This window comes from Leguminivora glycinivorella, chromosome 16 (assembly GCF_023078275.1).
Source record: "Leguminivora glycinivorella isolate SPB_JAAS2020 chromosome 16, LegGlyc_1.1, whole genome shotgun sequence".
NCBI classification, from domain to species: Eukaryota; Metazoa; Arthropoda; class Insecta; order Lepidoptera; family Tortricidae; genus Leguminivora; species Leguminivora glycinivorella.
Window position 1 is genome coordinate 14,891,213 of NC_062986.1, and position 16,335 is coordinate 14,907,547.

The 16,335-nt window shown below is 39.4% G+C and overlaps 1 protein-coding gene across 1 annotated transcript in view; it reads right to left on the reverse strand.

The window, feature by feature from the left end:
- LOC125234939 (dynein axonemal heavy chain 10) overlaps nucleotides 1–15,228 on the reverse strand; it is a 77,747-nt gene extending 62,519 nt beyond the window's left edge. Inside the window, 16 exon segments of the mRNA XM_048141362.1 lie at nucleotides 4,062–4,181; nucleotides 4,802–4,929; nucleotides 5,294–5,492; nucleotides 5,856–6,046; nucleotides 6,370–6,462; nucleotides 6,672–6,818; nucleotides 7,306–7,480; nucleotides 7,717–7,811; nucleotides 8,057–8,123; nucleotides 9,019–9,155; nucleotides 9,414–9,644; nucleotides 9,843–9,898; nucleotides 10,254–10,370; nucleotides 11,410–11,601; nucleotides 14,001–14,311; nucleotides 15,218–15,228. Of these exon segments, the coding sequence (XP_047997319.1) occupies nucleotides 4,062–4,181; nucleotides 4,802–4,929; nucleotides 5,294–5,492; nucleotides 5,856–6,046; nucleotides 6,370–6,462; nucleotides 6,672–6,818; nucleotides 7,306–7,480; nucleotides 7,717–7,811; nucleotides 8,057–8,123; nucleotides 9,019–9,155; nucleotides 9,414–9,644; nucleotides 9,843–9,898; nucleotides 10,254–10,370; nucleotides 11,410–11,601; nucleotides 14,001–14,311; nucleotides 15,218–15,228 (2,270 nt within the window).
- Between the last annotated feature and the right edge of the window lie 1,107 nt (nucleotides 15,229–16,335).

Here is a 16,335-nt window from a genome sequence, read left to right on the forward strand (position 1 = left end):
TACCTCATGTTATTGAACGAAATGTAACGAAATGATATTCAGATGAGATTTTTGGGGCAAAAAGGGTTATTAAAATTCTTGAAAAAAATATTTTCCCTGCGGGCATCGGAAGCAACCTAAAGATATTTCCGCAATTTCGTGAAATACTTATAAGTTACCTTTCACCTTTGAGATTGGATTACAATATCTCGTATCTCTTGGTTTATGGGACTACCGTCAAAATCTTTACCTTTACAATTGATGACCGGTCTGGCGCAGTCGGTAGTGACCCTGCCTGCTACGCCGTGGTCCCGGGTTCGAATCCCGGCAAGGGCATTTATTTGTGTGATCAGCACAGATATTTGTTCCTGAGTCATGGACGTTTTCGATGTATATGTTATGGACCAAGTGATAAATCGGGCACTATACATAATGCCCGGGCATTATGAATAATGCCCATTGTGAGTGGGCAGTTTGATAATAACTATTCAAATAATCATATTGCCCGGGCATTATACATAATGCCCATCCTCTGTTGGGCAAAGTAATAATAACACATCGAATAGCTGAATTTTGCCCGGGCATTATACATAATGCCCATCCTCTGTTGGGCAAAGTGATAATAACATACTAAATAGCTGATTTTTTTCCCGGGCATTATACATATTGCCCATCCTCTGTTGGGCAAAGTAATAATAACACACCAAATAACTGAATTTTGCCCAAGAATAGAGATTTTTTATTTTATTTACACAAAGAAAATTACACAGTATGAGAATCCATACTAATATTATAAATGGGAAAATGTCCTAACATCGGCGGCCTGCTGAATGGATCACCGGAAGCTGGCTACCGCAGTCTTACCTCTCGACAACCTTTCAGCCACTCTTTAAGTGTTGCTCTGTTGTCGCACCGTGTGTGCGGCCGTTTTGCAGGGCCCACTCAATGAGTTGGCAAGTCACCGCCTGTCTTTTACAATTGTGAGACTTATTGTCAGGTGCCCGATAGTTTAGCCCTCTATCCAGTTCATCCAACTTATAAAACAATAACCCATGACTTTAGCTCCCATCGTAGCACAGAAGTTCTGCACTGCAATAGCACCTGGCGGGGACCATCTACGTTTGTACCTCATATCATATTGTGCGCTCGGGGTGGTATCCGCCACGTGTATCCCTTGCCTTTAGATTAAAATGTCTTAAAAGGCATCTGTGCTGTTGGCTTTGGCCCCACGTATGCCTCCCAAAGGTCCACGCATGTCCACGATCCAGAGATATGCAAAAGACACACCGAATAGCTGAATTTTGCCCGTGCATTATACATAATGCCGATCCTCTGTTGGGAAAAGTGATAATAACATACCGAATAGCTCAATTTCGCCCGGGATTTATACATAATGCCCGTCCTCTGTTGGGCAAAGTAATAATAAAACATGTAGCAAAGCTAATAGATGGATTGGCGCAGCTTCAGCAGACTTTCGTGCCGATCTGTTCAAGAGACTGTATGCAGTTTCATATCAAACTACAAAGGACACCGTCGCGAGCCGCCTGCAGTGCCATAGGACCTCTCGATGTCAAGGATGGCTAAGATAGGACTTATAATCAATGATTTAGAGTTAAACGACAAGTCCTCCGGAATTTCCTCCCACGAACGCTCCGGCTGTGGAATGAGCTCCCTATCGAGGTATTCCTGATGAACTACAGTATGGGGTTCTTCAAAAAACGAGTGTACAAGTTTCTAATGGGTCGGCAACGCGCACGTGATACCCCTTGAGTTGCGGGCGTCCATAGGTTACGGTGACCGCTTTCCATCAGGCGGGCCGTATACCTGTTTGCCACCGATGTGGTATAAAAAAAAAAGTCCGACATAGGCCGTAGATCAGAGCTCGCTTCGAGCCTTAGTGAGACATAGATGATGTCGGGGGAGGGCGAGAGCCATAAGGCAGAGCTACCGGTAAGCGCTATCATAATAGTGTACTTTCACGCATGGCAAAGATGGTGAAACGCCTAGTTTGTTTAGTAGGTATGACCGAGTGTCCCTTTCTCGCTAGGAGAGGGATATAATAGCACTTTAGGTGTCAAAAAGCAATTGTTAATAAACTTAGATGGTGAACTAGCTCTGCAGAATGCGTACGTAAATGCATGCTGTTCCTTTAAAAACATAAAAATCACTATATGTATGCCTTTCAGATTTGAGGAGTTCCCTCGATTTCTCCAGGATCCATCATCAGAACTGGGTTCTGATAAAAATGAGACCAATCTGTATGCATATACATTCAATAAAAAAAAAAATTCTAAATCAGTCCAGTAACGGCAGAGATATCGTGGAACAAACATAAAAAAAATACAGACGAATTGAGAACCACCTTCCTTGAGATTTAAGGGCCGCGGTTAAAAAGTATGCTTATTCAAGAAAGCGCAAATTACTTTTCATTATTTGTTAGGAAACACCCAGTATACTTATTAAACTTATTATCAAATTGCCCAACAATCATGTAGCAGTATCATAATGCCCGGGTAATGTGATAAAAATGGCGTTCATGCAAACTCGTTAAACTTATTATCAAATTGTCCAACAATCACGTAACAGTATCATAATGCCCGGGCAATGTGATAAAAAATGGCGTTCAGAAAAACCTGTTAAACTTATTATCAAATTGCCCAACGATTACGTAGCAGTATCATAATGTCCGGGCAATGTGATTAAAAATGGCGTTCATGCAAACTTGTTAAACTTATTATCAATTTGCCCAACGATCACGTAGCATTATCATAATGACCGGGCAATGTGATAAAAAATGGCGTCTAAACAATGATTAATCACTATGCCCAATACAGCTAGGCATTATTCATAATGCCCGGGCATTATACATAATGCCCTTATTAATCACTTGGTCCATAACATATATAAGTACTAGCTATTGCCCGCGGCGTCGCTCGCGTTAGAAAGAGACAAAAAGTAGCCTATGTCACTCTCCATCCCTTCAACTATAAATAAAAAACCGGCCAAGTGCGAGTCGGACTCGCCCACCGAGGGTTCCGTACAAACTTTCTTTCAAACTACCTAGTAAAAATAATCTCATATTTTCATATAACTCTAATGACTTGACTAGAAGACAAAAGTATAGGCACTAATGAGTATTATAGTGTATAGCGCCATCTCCCGGTCAATTTGCTAACTAATTTGCGCGACCTGGTTTTTCAGGGATAATTCTTTATAATGTTAACCGATTTAAACAGTTTTTACTTTATTGGACAGAAGATGGCTTACGTAACATCTCGTATTAATTTTAAGTACGATATACATCCGCAAGGGTGGGTAAATTGAAAGTAAAAATCTGAAAAGTTTTATGTGAATTAAAAAAAAAGTATTCAAAATACAAACACGATTATATTTTTCCTGTAATATATAGCATAAAACCAATGTTTACTAAAATTGTCATAATTTTTCGTTGGTAAACTTTGTCCTTCAAAATTCTGTTTTTTTCCACAACAAAAAAATTATAAAAAATAGTTTATTTACGTTCAATTTAAGCTCTTTCCAACGATATCCCACTTGACCTAGTAACTTGAAATTTACAGTTTGCCCCCCTTTCATTTTGGCCATTTTCTACAATTAAAATTAATATATTTAAAAAAATTATACTTTCTATTTGTAGAGGTTTACAATGTTCACAACTATTCCAAATTTCAAGTTGATAGCATTAGTAGTTCTCGAGATATTTAGGAATGTGACAGACGGACAGACAGACGGACAGAGTCGCACCATAAGGGTTCCTGTTGTACCTTTTTGGTACGGAACCCTAAAAATCACGACAATTCGTCGCTCGGTTTTGCCGTGAAGGGCGGACAAACAAACAGACACACACTTTCCCATTTATAATATTAGTATGGATTTATATATTAAATATATAGTTGTCTGAGTACCCACAACACAAGTCTTCTTGAGCTTACCGTGGGCCTCAGTCAATCTGTGTAAGAATGTCTTATACTTAATGTTTTTTTTTTCACTTCCCAACGAGGCATTTATTTCATTCAAATACTACAAAACACATTACTCAGGCAATCTTATTTATTTAATCTCACCTCAAATTTGCAAAACTGGAGTTTATATAATTCTTCGCCTCCTCCTCCAGAAAGCGCACTTCAGTCCAAAAGTCTCCCATGATGACGTCCCAGTTCTCCTTGTTGTCGTATACGAACACACTAAAAGGCAAAATGACAAAAATAGTAATTATTAACAATCTTGCCAAATGCCGAAACTGAAGTAGATTAATCCACTTCTCTTTTGGGGAAAATACCCTGCAACGTTTTCCTCATATGCAGTGCGATTTAACCTAGCTGAATCCTGACCCTCTAGCATAACTTGCCTTGTTGCGCGCGATCCATACTTGAAGTCGCCCTTGATGTATGGTCTCGCGCGCGACAAAGCAAGTTGTGCTAAAGGGGCTGGTGCCCTCGTACGAACTTTTACAAGAATAAAAGAAAGTTCTAAATTCAAACGCACAAAAATTTAGCAGGGATCCAGGAGGCTAAAATCAGTTAAAGATTCGGCTTCGGCTTCGGCTCTTATCGAGATTGCATAAGTGCGAGCAAGATAGATATAACACCCAAATCGTTAACTGATGTTAATCGTACTGTACCGAAATAGCAAAATCTTATAGTTGATTTTTCCCGAGTTTAATGTAAAATTTATTCAATTAGGTACTGTTGGTTATAAATTAGGAATAGACTAGTATGGACTTAGTGCTTGAATTTCAGATTCTCCGGAGCCTTTCTCGTTTTGAGTCGAGTCTGAAATGGCAAGATTGCCATTTCATACGTACCTGAAATCAATAGTTCTGATCGGGAAAACGAGATTCTTGACACGTTTGCGGACATCGTCGATCTGTGTCGGATCACTGATGATGGATGCTAGTTCTGGACCAAAGATTCGTTCGAAGTCTATCAACACCTGGATAAATGAAAATATTTGTTTACGATCCATCCCACAGTACATCGATGGCTCCCCATGGATGAAAAGAAAGGGACGAAATGACTTAATTGATTGTCGTTTTCAAGGCGAACCAATATTGCTTCCACTTTTTGCTGTAAGCTATAATGTGTCCTACTACTGGGCAAAGGCCTCTCCTGCTTTCCGGCACTCGTCACGGCTCTGTGCAAGTGTGCATGCTCCCGCCAGCCGCAACAAAATGAGGTCTTTTCACTATCTCGTTTTTGGTCTACCATAGCCTCTCGTAATTTGTGGCGCCCATGACCACTTGATACTCAATTTATGCTTGTGGCTTCATGCCGCGTTATTGCTTATCCAATATTACCTGTATAACATCTCCGAGATCTCTCGCCACTTCTCCTATATAATCAGTGGTGGTGAACAGTAGTGGCTGATCAAACTCCCACCTCGCCCCTTTCCCACTCATTTCTATCTGTTGTCTTGTCTCTTTATATAGGGAATGCCACATTTCCATTATTTTCTGACCGGTTCGCGAGACGCTGAGAACTTCTTCGTTGGATTTACTGGTGTAAATATAAAAGAAGGATATTAATAGTGAGATAACTTCGAAGTATGAGCTCGATGTTCAATTTGCCCGATTTCAATTCAATTGATCGAACTCGTTTTCTTCAAACCTTATTAAAATTGAACTTATGAAGTAGAAATCCTGTACAAGATATTAGGTGTAATATGGTAACTCCATTAAAATTTCAACGGGTTTTTATAACTATTAAACGCGATCGGTCAATGCACATTTTAAGGACTAAGTAATTAAAAGTTTCCGGAGTATGAATCTAAAGTTTTCGTAAAATAGATCGGTCTTCTTCATTATTAGGACTTCATTTGTGAATCCTTAACTTTCTTAAGCTAATCCCATTGTTACTTACTCAAATAACTTATGAACATTCAGGAATCTCTCCAGCTTGTTGCTAAGAGCCCAGGATATCCTCGACAGCAGAGGTACCATGGTGTCATCATCCCTGTACCCCTTGGAAAGAACCCACATCATGTAGATGCTCTCCACTAGTTCTGGCAGCATTTCCATCACTTGGACGAGGGGAGACTCATCTTCTATCACCTAGAAATTATTTTATACATGAAAACCTTTACAAGAAGCAAGTCTGTGGTCTACATACAGTTAACAGCTTATAATAATAGGCCTTTCCATCTACGTCAGATGATTTAAGTAGCATCCAAACGACGCGTTCGTGGCTGGAGCTATATAGCCCAATGCGTGAGAGAATCCTGCGTCCACACACGGCAGGTGTATGCTCCCCAGGCGGTCGAGTGTTTGAGGCTTGCTCGCGACATAGATTATATATTAAAATAGCTTATATTAGATATGATAATAAGTGATACGTTGATAATGAGGGTACCCGCTCTTCTTATTCTAGTACTCACATTAAAGAACCGCATTAGAGTAGACAGGAACTTCAGGTTGTCTCCCGCCAGGTTGTACTGCTCAAGCAAGTTCTCTTTATAGTGCATGAAGCTCTGTAAGTACAATAAAAAATGTCATAATAATTTAAACACTAGAAGATAATAATAATACAGAAATAAAGTGACAAAAGGCATTCTACGTGTTGGTTTTGACTCTGCGCACGAAAGTATTCCCTGTCCCTGATAAAAATGAGCAGTCGGCTCATGTTATAGCAATCGAAAGTTCTACATATGTCCGGTAACTAACACGAAACCTAGCTTACATCCAGTGCCTTAGGCTTCGCCTTGTGCAGCAGCGCCATTATCTTGACCACCATCGGCTGTTTCAGTTGCTCCACCAGCAGCGACAATTCTGCGTCTCTTTCTCTCCAGTACCTGTATTCGGCTACCGGACCATCACCTTGCCGAGTCTGAAAATTATGCAGAACGCTGATTAATACTATTAAATACAAATGTAAACGGTCTCCTTCTGATTCCGAAAGCATTTTCTTCAAATTTTATATTCAATTTGTAGCAAAGAAGCGGCATATAAGCCGCCTGATGATAAGCAGTCGGAGCAGTTTCTGTAGCCTGAATGGACTCCTACAACTAAAACTTAGAATGCAGCATGAACGTTGCTCACCGTCACTCCGCACTCTCAATGAAGTCATTGAGGTCTGAGTCATTGAGGAACATTAGTCACCAGCAGGGACAATTACTGTAGAGTTTAGTGTTGGACGGTGACTCCTGAATTTCACTAAACTACCTTTCCTAGGGATTAAACCTTGTGTGAACTTAAAATTTGGGAGGACGTAGTTGTGGTAGGCAACAACTACTAAATCTGAGTATCGCTTTGCGTGAATTTACTTCGTTGCATTGTTGCTATAAAAAGGATAACTTCATATTCTAGTGTCTTACCTTCCCCAGACAAGCCTTGATAGTCTCATCGATATGGTTCGCCCACATGTTGACGGCCTCTTGCAGCTGGTTCACAAACTCTTCGTCCTTCAGGTCGTGGACCACCTGTTCTTCCTGCAGAGCTGGAATCACCGGCATAGGCAGGTGGATCTCACCCTCTATGTGCTCTATGGTCCTGGAGTCCAGAATATATCAGGAAATTGAAGAAGATTAAGGTTTATAACTAGATAACTAAACTAGAAAATATACTAAAAGTCAAGATTGCGCGGTTTCCCAAAGATAAAACCCAGCTAGATTATTTGTTTGCCCCCATAATATAGCCATTATCATCTAAATCGCTACTGCCGTTATTGTAGCTCACTCTAGTGATCCAATTGAGCTACATGGTTGCAAACATGATAATTTCCTTACCAATCGACGATCCCGATGAGGTCTGTTATATCATTGGTGACTTCATCAGCTGCAGTCTTGCCTTGCGATGGTAGGTGGTCTCCTTCCTCGTCAATCTAAAGATAGAAAATAACAATAACTTAAAAATAAAATTAAAAAAACAATGAGATTATTGCCTGTTCCCAATATCGTGGCTGTTGTAATTAAATGAACCAAGAAGGTGTACTGAAGCTGGTCTTATCGACGAGGCAGTAAGAAAAAATCAAATAAAGGAAGAGAAACGCAAAAATGTTGAGTTTAGTGATAGTGAAACACTTGAGCCAAACATGTTGAAATAAGTACAAATGGATGAAAAGCTTACCGTCATAAAATTTGACTTGGTAGACCGAGGAGTAGCTACACCTGATACGGTACGCATACTTTTAATTCTGAAACAAGAAATAGCTACTTATAACCAAGTCTATCTTTTTAATATCAACTGTCCCTGAAATCCACACAATTTTTCTTATTTTTTATTCTTGTTTTAAGCGTTTGCAATAATATAAGAACACCTATGATCTGATGCTTTTATCTCTTCAATTGAGTTTTTAAGTGCAAGAGCAACATGTTTACCTCTTTTCAGCATTTTCTCCTCTTGCTATGTTCGACATCCTGCGATAATCAGAAGGGCGAAGATAGTTCACCTAGTAATGGGAAAAAATGGTTAGGATCTTATGACAAACCATAAATCGACTAAAATCTAAATAATCATTACTTAAATCGAATTCTGACTAACCGTCAGTTAGTGGAGAACACCTGCTTCTTTAAGATAAATTTATAGACAATACTGTCAGTGACCAACATCTCATATTCATGTACGAAAATCTTTCAGACAAAGACAGACACTACTGAGTAACTAGACGGTCTGCCTTTGTCAATCAATGGATGAAAATTTTAATTCTTTAATTTTCTGGTGATAAACATTTTTATTTACAGAAAAAAGGTACAATTTTTTTGATCGCACAGAAAAAATATCAGGCATAACCTAACCTAACCACAAAATTAAAACTTTGAAAAAACCCCCGACCGCGACCTAGTGGACCGATTTTCATGAAACATGGCTAAGAACACTCCCGACTAACACAGCTTTCAAATGAAAAAAACTAAATCGAAATCGGTTCATCCGTTCGGGAGCTACGATGCCACAGACAGACACACACACAGACAGACAAACAGACAGACAGACAGACAGACACGTCAAACTTATAACACCCCGTCGTTTTTGCGTCGGGGGTTAAAAAGAAGGTCTTTTCCACATGTTGCTAAAACAGAATTCAAACTTACTTGTGTTGCTCCTTCGTCAGTTCCCGATCTCCGTGCCCTCCTGCGAAGGACACTTGGCGAGTAAGCGGAGCCCCGTCGTCATCATCATCCGCGATGGAGATCTCTCGGAACTGCCTCTTGAACAGCGGTATGAAGGACTGGAACAGTCAAAAACAAAGTTTTATTTAATTTGCCATATTTTTGAACAGCCTATTTTTATTCTACTGCTTAGCAACGTACTTCCTCCTGACATTCGTCGTGTTTTGGTCTTGGTACAAGCTGTGCTTAATTTTTTTTGCAGATTTGTATTGCCAGGATTAGACGGTCAGTTTAAGGTTTTGTTAATCCAGTTTTATAAGATTGACTTTTATGTGGGTTTTGTCAAGTCACAGATGTAATTATACAAAACTGCGCACCTCTTTCAGTTGCAATCCCAAGCTCATCAGAACTTTTCCCGACAGCAAGCCAACCAGAAACTTTTCTGGCATCGTCGCCATAGTGATCTCTGGGCTCTCAGCCAGCTGGACACCATGGGGGGCTAGCCTCATGAAGTATATGTAGCGGCATTTTCGGTTCGACGTCTGTGGTGTGAAGGCGCCGAAAATTGGAACGAGTTTCGGGTATTTGATGATGCGGGGTACTGGCCTCTGGTAAAGGGAAATTCAATAATTTAGTAACAGTTGAGTATGTATCTATTGCTTTATAGATTTAAGTACACCTAGAGAGACGAGTTAGGCGAGAACTGCGTCTTAAAAAAAATCAACTGTTGGTAAATATTTAGCCAAATTTCAATAAGCATAAGTATGTAGATAACAAGCTTCCGTATAAACAATTGCGTGTCTTACGATAATTGTGTAATATTCGATAGTTCCGTCGATTTCCGGATCGATGTCTTCGGGTGCTGAAAAAGTAATTCAATTAGTGGTAAATATTTTGACTATGAACATGGCTTTAACAACATTTCTAATTGGTTTTTCATTTTCATTACCACGAATCTACGACCCATCTATTAGTTATTCCTACTTCCTTCGTCTTTCCTCGACACTCAAATGTTTTATGTAAATAGATCTAGTCTTTCATCTAAACAGGTTCAAGCAGGAACTAAAGTGTATTAAGTAGACGACGGAGTGTTTTTACATTTATATTTTTATTACTTTGAGAATATTAACTTACGTAGTAGTTTCATGTGTTCTGCCTACCCCTTTATGGGATACAGGCGTGATTGTATGTATGTATGTATGTATGTATTAACTTACGTGGTGGGAAGTAGTAAGAATCCTCCGCTTTCAACGGCAGCTCCTCCTCTACGAGTGTGAGGTCCGATCCCTCTGTCTCGCTTTCCTCTATATCAGCAACTGCCGTGTTGTCGATATCTATTCGAGCATTAATACATAGTTTATAAATAACTTTATTCATTGCTCGTGAAATAAAACTATGGAAATGGATTATATCGCGTATAATAAATTTACAATTTATCCCGACGTTTCGAACTGAAGTGTCAGTTCGTGGTCAACGGGACGTCGGGATGAATTGTAAATGCGATATAATCCGTTTCCATAGTTTTATTCCATGAGTAACTATCGCGGTAACCGAAAACAATATTATGTAGTCATTGCTGTTATATTAGAAGCAAAATTATGCAAATATCTATGAGGGTTAAATAGGTAACGTTAGTTAAAAAAATCGTTGTTCTAGCCATTATAATAAAATTAATATCTTACCATCTCCAGTATCTCCTTCAAGAAGACCTGCAAATATATGTCAGAACTAGTGATGTGCAAGTTGCGGAAACTTTCCAAAAATATCTTGAATTTCTTGAAAAATTCACGAAAGTTTCACGAAAAATAAAGGGAATTTACATTTATGAAATGGAAAGTTTCCATCCATACAATTGTCCATACAAAGTATGGAAAGTTTCCGAAGTTTTCCTATGTGAAAATTTCAGAAATTTGGAAATTTTCCGTCGGCACATCAGTAGTCAGAACGTAATCTATAAATTCATTAACGACGTTTCATCTATTGCCTGCCTACCTACATCTATTGTCTAATCCATACGTGGGATTCATTGCCTAGCTGACCTCATGACACTTTCTACAGTCAGAGCATTTGCGGGGGATATTCCTCTTAAACCGCAACTTCTTCTTTTTCAAAATAACGTTTCCCCGGCCTAGCGCCAGGAACCGCAACTAAAATAACAAATATTTACGAACATGTCTTTCCACTGAGAAACGGCCGGTTGAAAGGCCCAGGTTCCGATGGATCGACGAGGTCCAGAAAGTCCTGTGTGCCCTTTAAGAGACTGAATGGCATCAGATCGCACAGGAAAGGAGCGAATGGCGAAGTCTAGTGTCGGAGGCCATCCACTTCGGGTCGCTGAGCCAGCGAGGTAAGTAGTAAGTATATGTTTTTTACCTTTTTTAGAGCCAAAAGTCCTAAGGCTCCTGACGCTCCTAAGACTCCTCATACTCTTCATGCTCTTCACACTCATGGTCTCCAGTTTGTCAGCAGACGGTGAAGGAGCTGCTGGCTCTGGCTCTTTCTTACCCTTCCCTTTCTTCTTGGGTGGTGGCGGGGGCGGGGGAGGGGGCGGAGGTGGGACGAGCCCTAATAGGAAATAGCAGATTATTCTTAATCCTTGGACCGTTTTTTTTTTTTTTATTTAAACTTTATTGCACAACTAAAGAAACATGTACAAATGGCGGACTTAATGCCAAAAGGCATTCTCTACCAGTCAACCATTGGGTTAAACAGAGACATATATGTTGGCGCGGGAGAAATAATAGCTAACAGAGACAAATATAATCGTGACATCAAACATAAATTTACTAAACTCAGGTTGAATACTAATACTTAAGGTAATGGCGCCTATTAACGTGGTACTTAGGCAGATTTCAAAAGATACCAAAAAATTAAGGGTATCAAAGCTCATTAACGACCACAAATATTTTTTTTATGGAAGAGTATTTATTGAACTATTAGTTTTGAAGAGTTTTAGGATCATTTTAGTTTATTATATGTCATAAAATGATTATTGAAGCCAACATACCTAAATTTTCTATTACCGTGGTAATGAACAGGTTGCAGTTCTATTAACGCGAATTGAGATTTCATTACCGAGGGTAAGAAAGACAGTGTTTTTCTGCCATCGGTAAATAGAAACCCATCTCAAAATTCGGAGCTTAATACCGACGGTTGAATATACAAATTATGACAAATACATATACCTATACTATCCTCCTTTATGAATACCCACAGAAGACTCAGTTTCACCTAAGAAATCTGTACTTACGGTACACTAAATGTCATATTTTGATACAAGACTAATTGTCGCTCGGTAATAGATACTTCTATAGGAACCCATTACCGACCCAAACAAATATTGCATGGATCGGTAATAGATTCTTATATATTCTATTACCGAGGGTTATCTGATCGTACCATCGGTAATAGGCATAAATTGGAGTATTATAAAATCTAATTCCGACCCATAAAAACAAAGTCATACAGATGTATTTTCATTACAAATCAAAATAAAATATTGCAACCTTATATTAAAACCAAGTTTACATAACTGGTAAGTAAGCATCAGACTTTATGTCAATGTTTAAAAAAATTGACAAATTAACGGTTTTCATAGAAACTACGAAATCAGTCATGAAGTTTTTGCTAAAAATTAAGGTTTTGTTGAATAATTTTCATACCGCGTAAATAGTTCTTTGATAGCGTGAATAGATCAAGATTGAAACAACTGTAAGACATTATATAACTGATCACATATACTTAAAATAAAGCAAAAAGAACTAATATCACTACTTTAACTATTACCGTGGTATACCACAGTAATAGAATCTACTCACGAAATGGCGCCTTTCACCGCTGTCTTTTAATTTCCACTTTAAACACATTTCCAGGCTAAACAATACGTAAAATGTACTCAGAAGTCATGTAGAAAACTATAAACAATAATTTGAAATGCATAACTTTCACCTGTTTGCCATAATTATTACGTAAACTACTAAATGAGATTGGAGTTCACTTATGTTTAGCGTCACACGTCAGTATGACACATATATGTGCGTTAGATCGTTTTCACATTTCGAATCTTTGATATAAGAGGCAAAAATCAAAGATGGCGACTTAAATATATGGGATATCGGTCCTACATCCAATATCGGATCGGATAATTTGAAAACGCACTTAAAGCTCAGCCACACATGCGCGTTTTGAGAGCGTAGGCGGAGCATTAGCGGAGCGCAATGATAGCGGTGCGCCGGACGAACGCTGGCGTTGCGCCCAGCGGACGCCGGCGGGAACTAACTAGCGCGGATTGCGAGCGGAATGCGCGCGGATTGCGAGCGGGCGCACACCGCCATCATTGCGCTCCGCTAACGCAGCGCTATCAAAACGCTTTATGTGTGGCGGAGGCCTAAACACCCAGACACCCATGCAGTTCCAATTCCAATCAATTCGGTCATTTGTTGGACATCAAGAATCAAAGTAGCAGTCTGACCAAAAACAGTACAATTCTATGTATATAAGTATGTATTTATGTATTTATCTATTTAAGTACGTATATCGTCGCTTAGCACCCATAGTACAAGCTTTGCTTAGTTTGGGGCTAAGTTGATCTGTGTAAGGTGTCCCCAATATTTATTAATTATATATTATGTGAGAAAACGGGACGACACTACGATGTTGACACTTTTTAATTTACTCTTTTTGGTAAGACTGTAGGTAATGCAATATTTCAAATTGTGTTGAATCGTTTGCGGTTTCTGTATCGGTTAACCTATATTCGAACAGTGCCAGATCTATACAACACCGATTGGTCAGTGTCAAAAGTGATTTGGTTAAAAAAATTCAAAGTACTTCAATCTGCACTTTTTTGCTCAATCCTTTGGTAATAAAAGAGAGTAAAATTAAGCCATCAGTGGTAAGAAATCTATACGCTATAGCCGAAGTAAAATTGACTAAATCCTACTTATAGTAATTAAATAACTTACTCCATTCAGTAAACTCCTTATCGTCATGTATAAGCTTATCGACAATAATCTTTGTGAGATAAAACGTCTTTTTATCCAACCCCAGCTCCGTGGGTCCAATCGGAGCAGAAATGAATCTAGAAAACTTCTCCGTGACCCCCGGTTCATCGAACATGTTATAAACCAGGTCTTCATCAGTGAGCCCCATGAATGCGCAGATCCGGTCCTTGATCCATAGAGCTCTGGGGTCAGTTCTGACGTCGATTAGGTCGACGTCATCCACGGGCAAAGATTGCACCGTTTGTACCGTGAGGGTGCTGGGATCTTTTGTCCTGCAATGGATTGGGAATGGATGAAGTACCTAAGCATACTCGTATACTTAACTCACATTGCCCCTTTAGCACAACTTGCCTTGTCTCGCGCGAGTCCATACATCAAGCGATTCAAGCGCGACTTCATGTATGGACTCGCGCGCGACAAGGCAGGTTCTGCTAAAAGGTCAGTACTCCTAAAAGGCGAAGGAAGAGCAAATGAAACTGCTTAAGTTCCAGCGCCACTCTTAGGCGTACAAAGATAACGAAATTTTGATATTGCAGTGAGAAAATGCTAGCATATTTGTTACTCACACCCAAATTAAATCCATATCGCATAGTCGTCTACGCACGGAAAGAAAAGGGGTACCTAGTGAAATTATGAAGATTCTTCACTTCACACCACATTAGCTGGCGATATATGTTGTGGGGAGTTTCCCACCCCAGCCAGCATAACCATAATTAGTGACAGTGGTTGTCTACGTTACGATCGAAACGCGACTGGCTATGTCGCGCCAATACGAGTTACTTGTAGAGGGAACTTGCTGCGATACGCTTACGCTTATTTTAATGCATTCTTTCATATAAGAACAAAAAACATGAAACGTGATAAAAAAATTTTTACACAAATTTTTCGAAGTCCCAGAATCGGGCCCCTTTTGCTATACTCTGACCTCTAAACGTACTTTGATAATGACACAGAACATATAATAGTAGTACATGTACAGAAGGCTCACTCCTTTGATGTTTTTTTTTCACTCCTTTGAATTCTTACCTACATTAACAAACGGACCGCACGCGAGCAGCCGACATTGAATTTTATTGCGCCGCACAAAAGTCGTCACCACTGAATGGGCCGCGAAGTCGCGGCCGCTGACATGTACTTGTAGCACGGCGATAGAATTTTAAATTTTATTACAAACTTACCTGGACTGCATTGCGGAAAACTAAAATATGCTTGGCATCGCTGAGTTTCCTTATTTTTCCGTGTTGTCTCCCAACGACCTGGTAGAATTGACGACAGTTACAAATATAATAATCCTAAGTCCTACGAATAACAGACTAAAGTTTATATTTATTGACTAAACTAAAACTGAAGGAAAACTTAGTAAACAGTGACGGACAGGAAACAAAACATAAACAAGTTACCATAGCGACCGTTGTTATGACAACGGTGAGGTTTTCATGCGGTATTATTGGACAGGCTAGGGACTGGCAGGTCTAATGAATCAATAAAGGAAGACTAGAGTTACAATAAATACTTTTCTCAAACATGGTATGAAATATTGATGTTATGTGCCTTATAATTGGCAGCGAAGTATGACGTTGCAGGTGCGGCTAGGACGATTGATAGATAATGGAATTTCATACAAACCTTGCAGGCCAAGGCCGGCAAAGTCCTCTTTTTTAATTTCCAAACACAGATAATTGTGACATAACATCCAGGTATTTAGCCAATTAAAAAAATAACTATAAGGGGCTTTATAGACGTGCCGACTGCAACTGGTACGGGCCCTAGACAATATTTGATTTTGAGTGCGTTTTCATACAAAAAAAAAAATTTTCGTTTTTTTTTGAATTTTTTTTTAACTTTTTGTTTTTTTATAAGCGTATACGGAGTATCAAAGGGGAACGAAAATTCGATTATTTTTGCGCTACGACGCACCGTTTAGGAGATACAGCCATCCAAAGTTACTATTTTCAGTAGACTTTATTTATTTCATACCATGTTTGAGGAAAGCACTATACATACCTCGGCGGAAAATGGGGTTGCCCGCCTCAGACCTATCCGGCCTCGCTTCGCTCGGCCGCCTATATGTCTCCGGCCGGCAACCCCCTTTGTCCCGGCCTCTGTAGTAATGTACTATTGATTTACTGTTATTACTCAAATATTATTATACCTGAATAATAATTTCCGATTATGATTTACTACCTACTACCTACTCATACATTTTGCACACACTGACAAATTCGCAAATGTATTAGTGGCAACACTGCAGCTGCAAGGCCTGTCACTAAATAATTTCAATCATGTTGAGATTTTG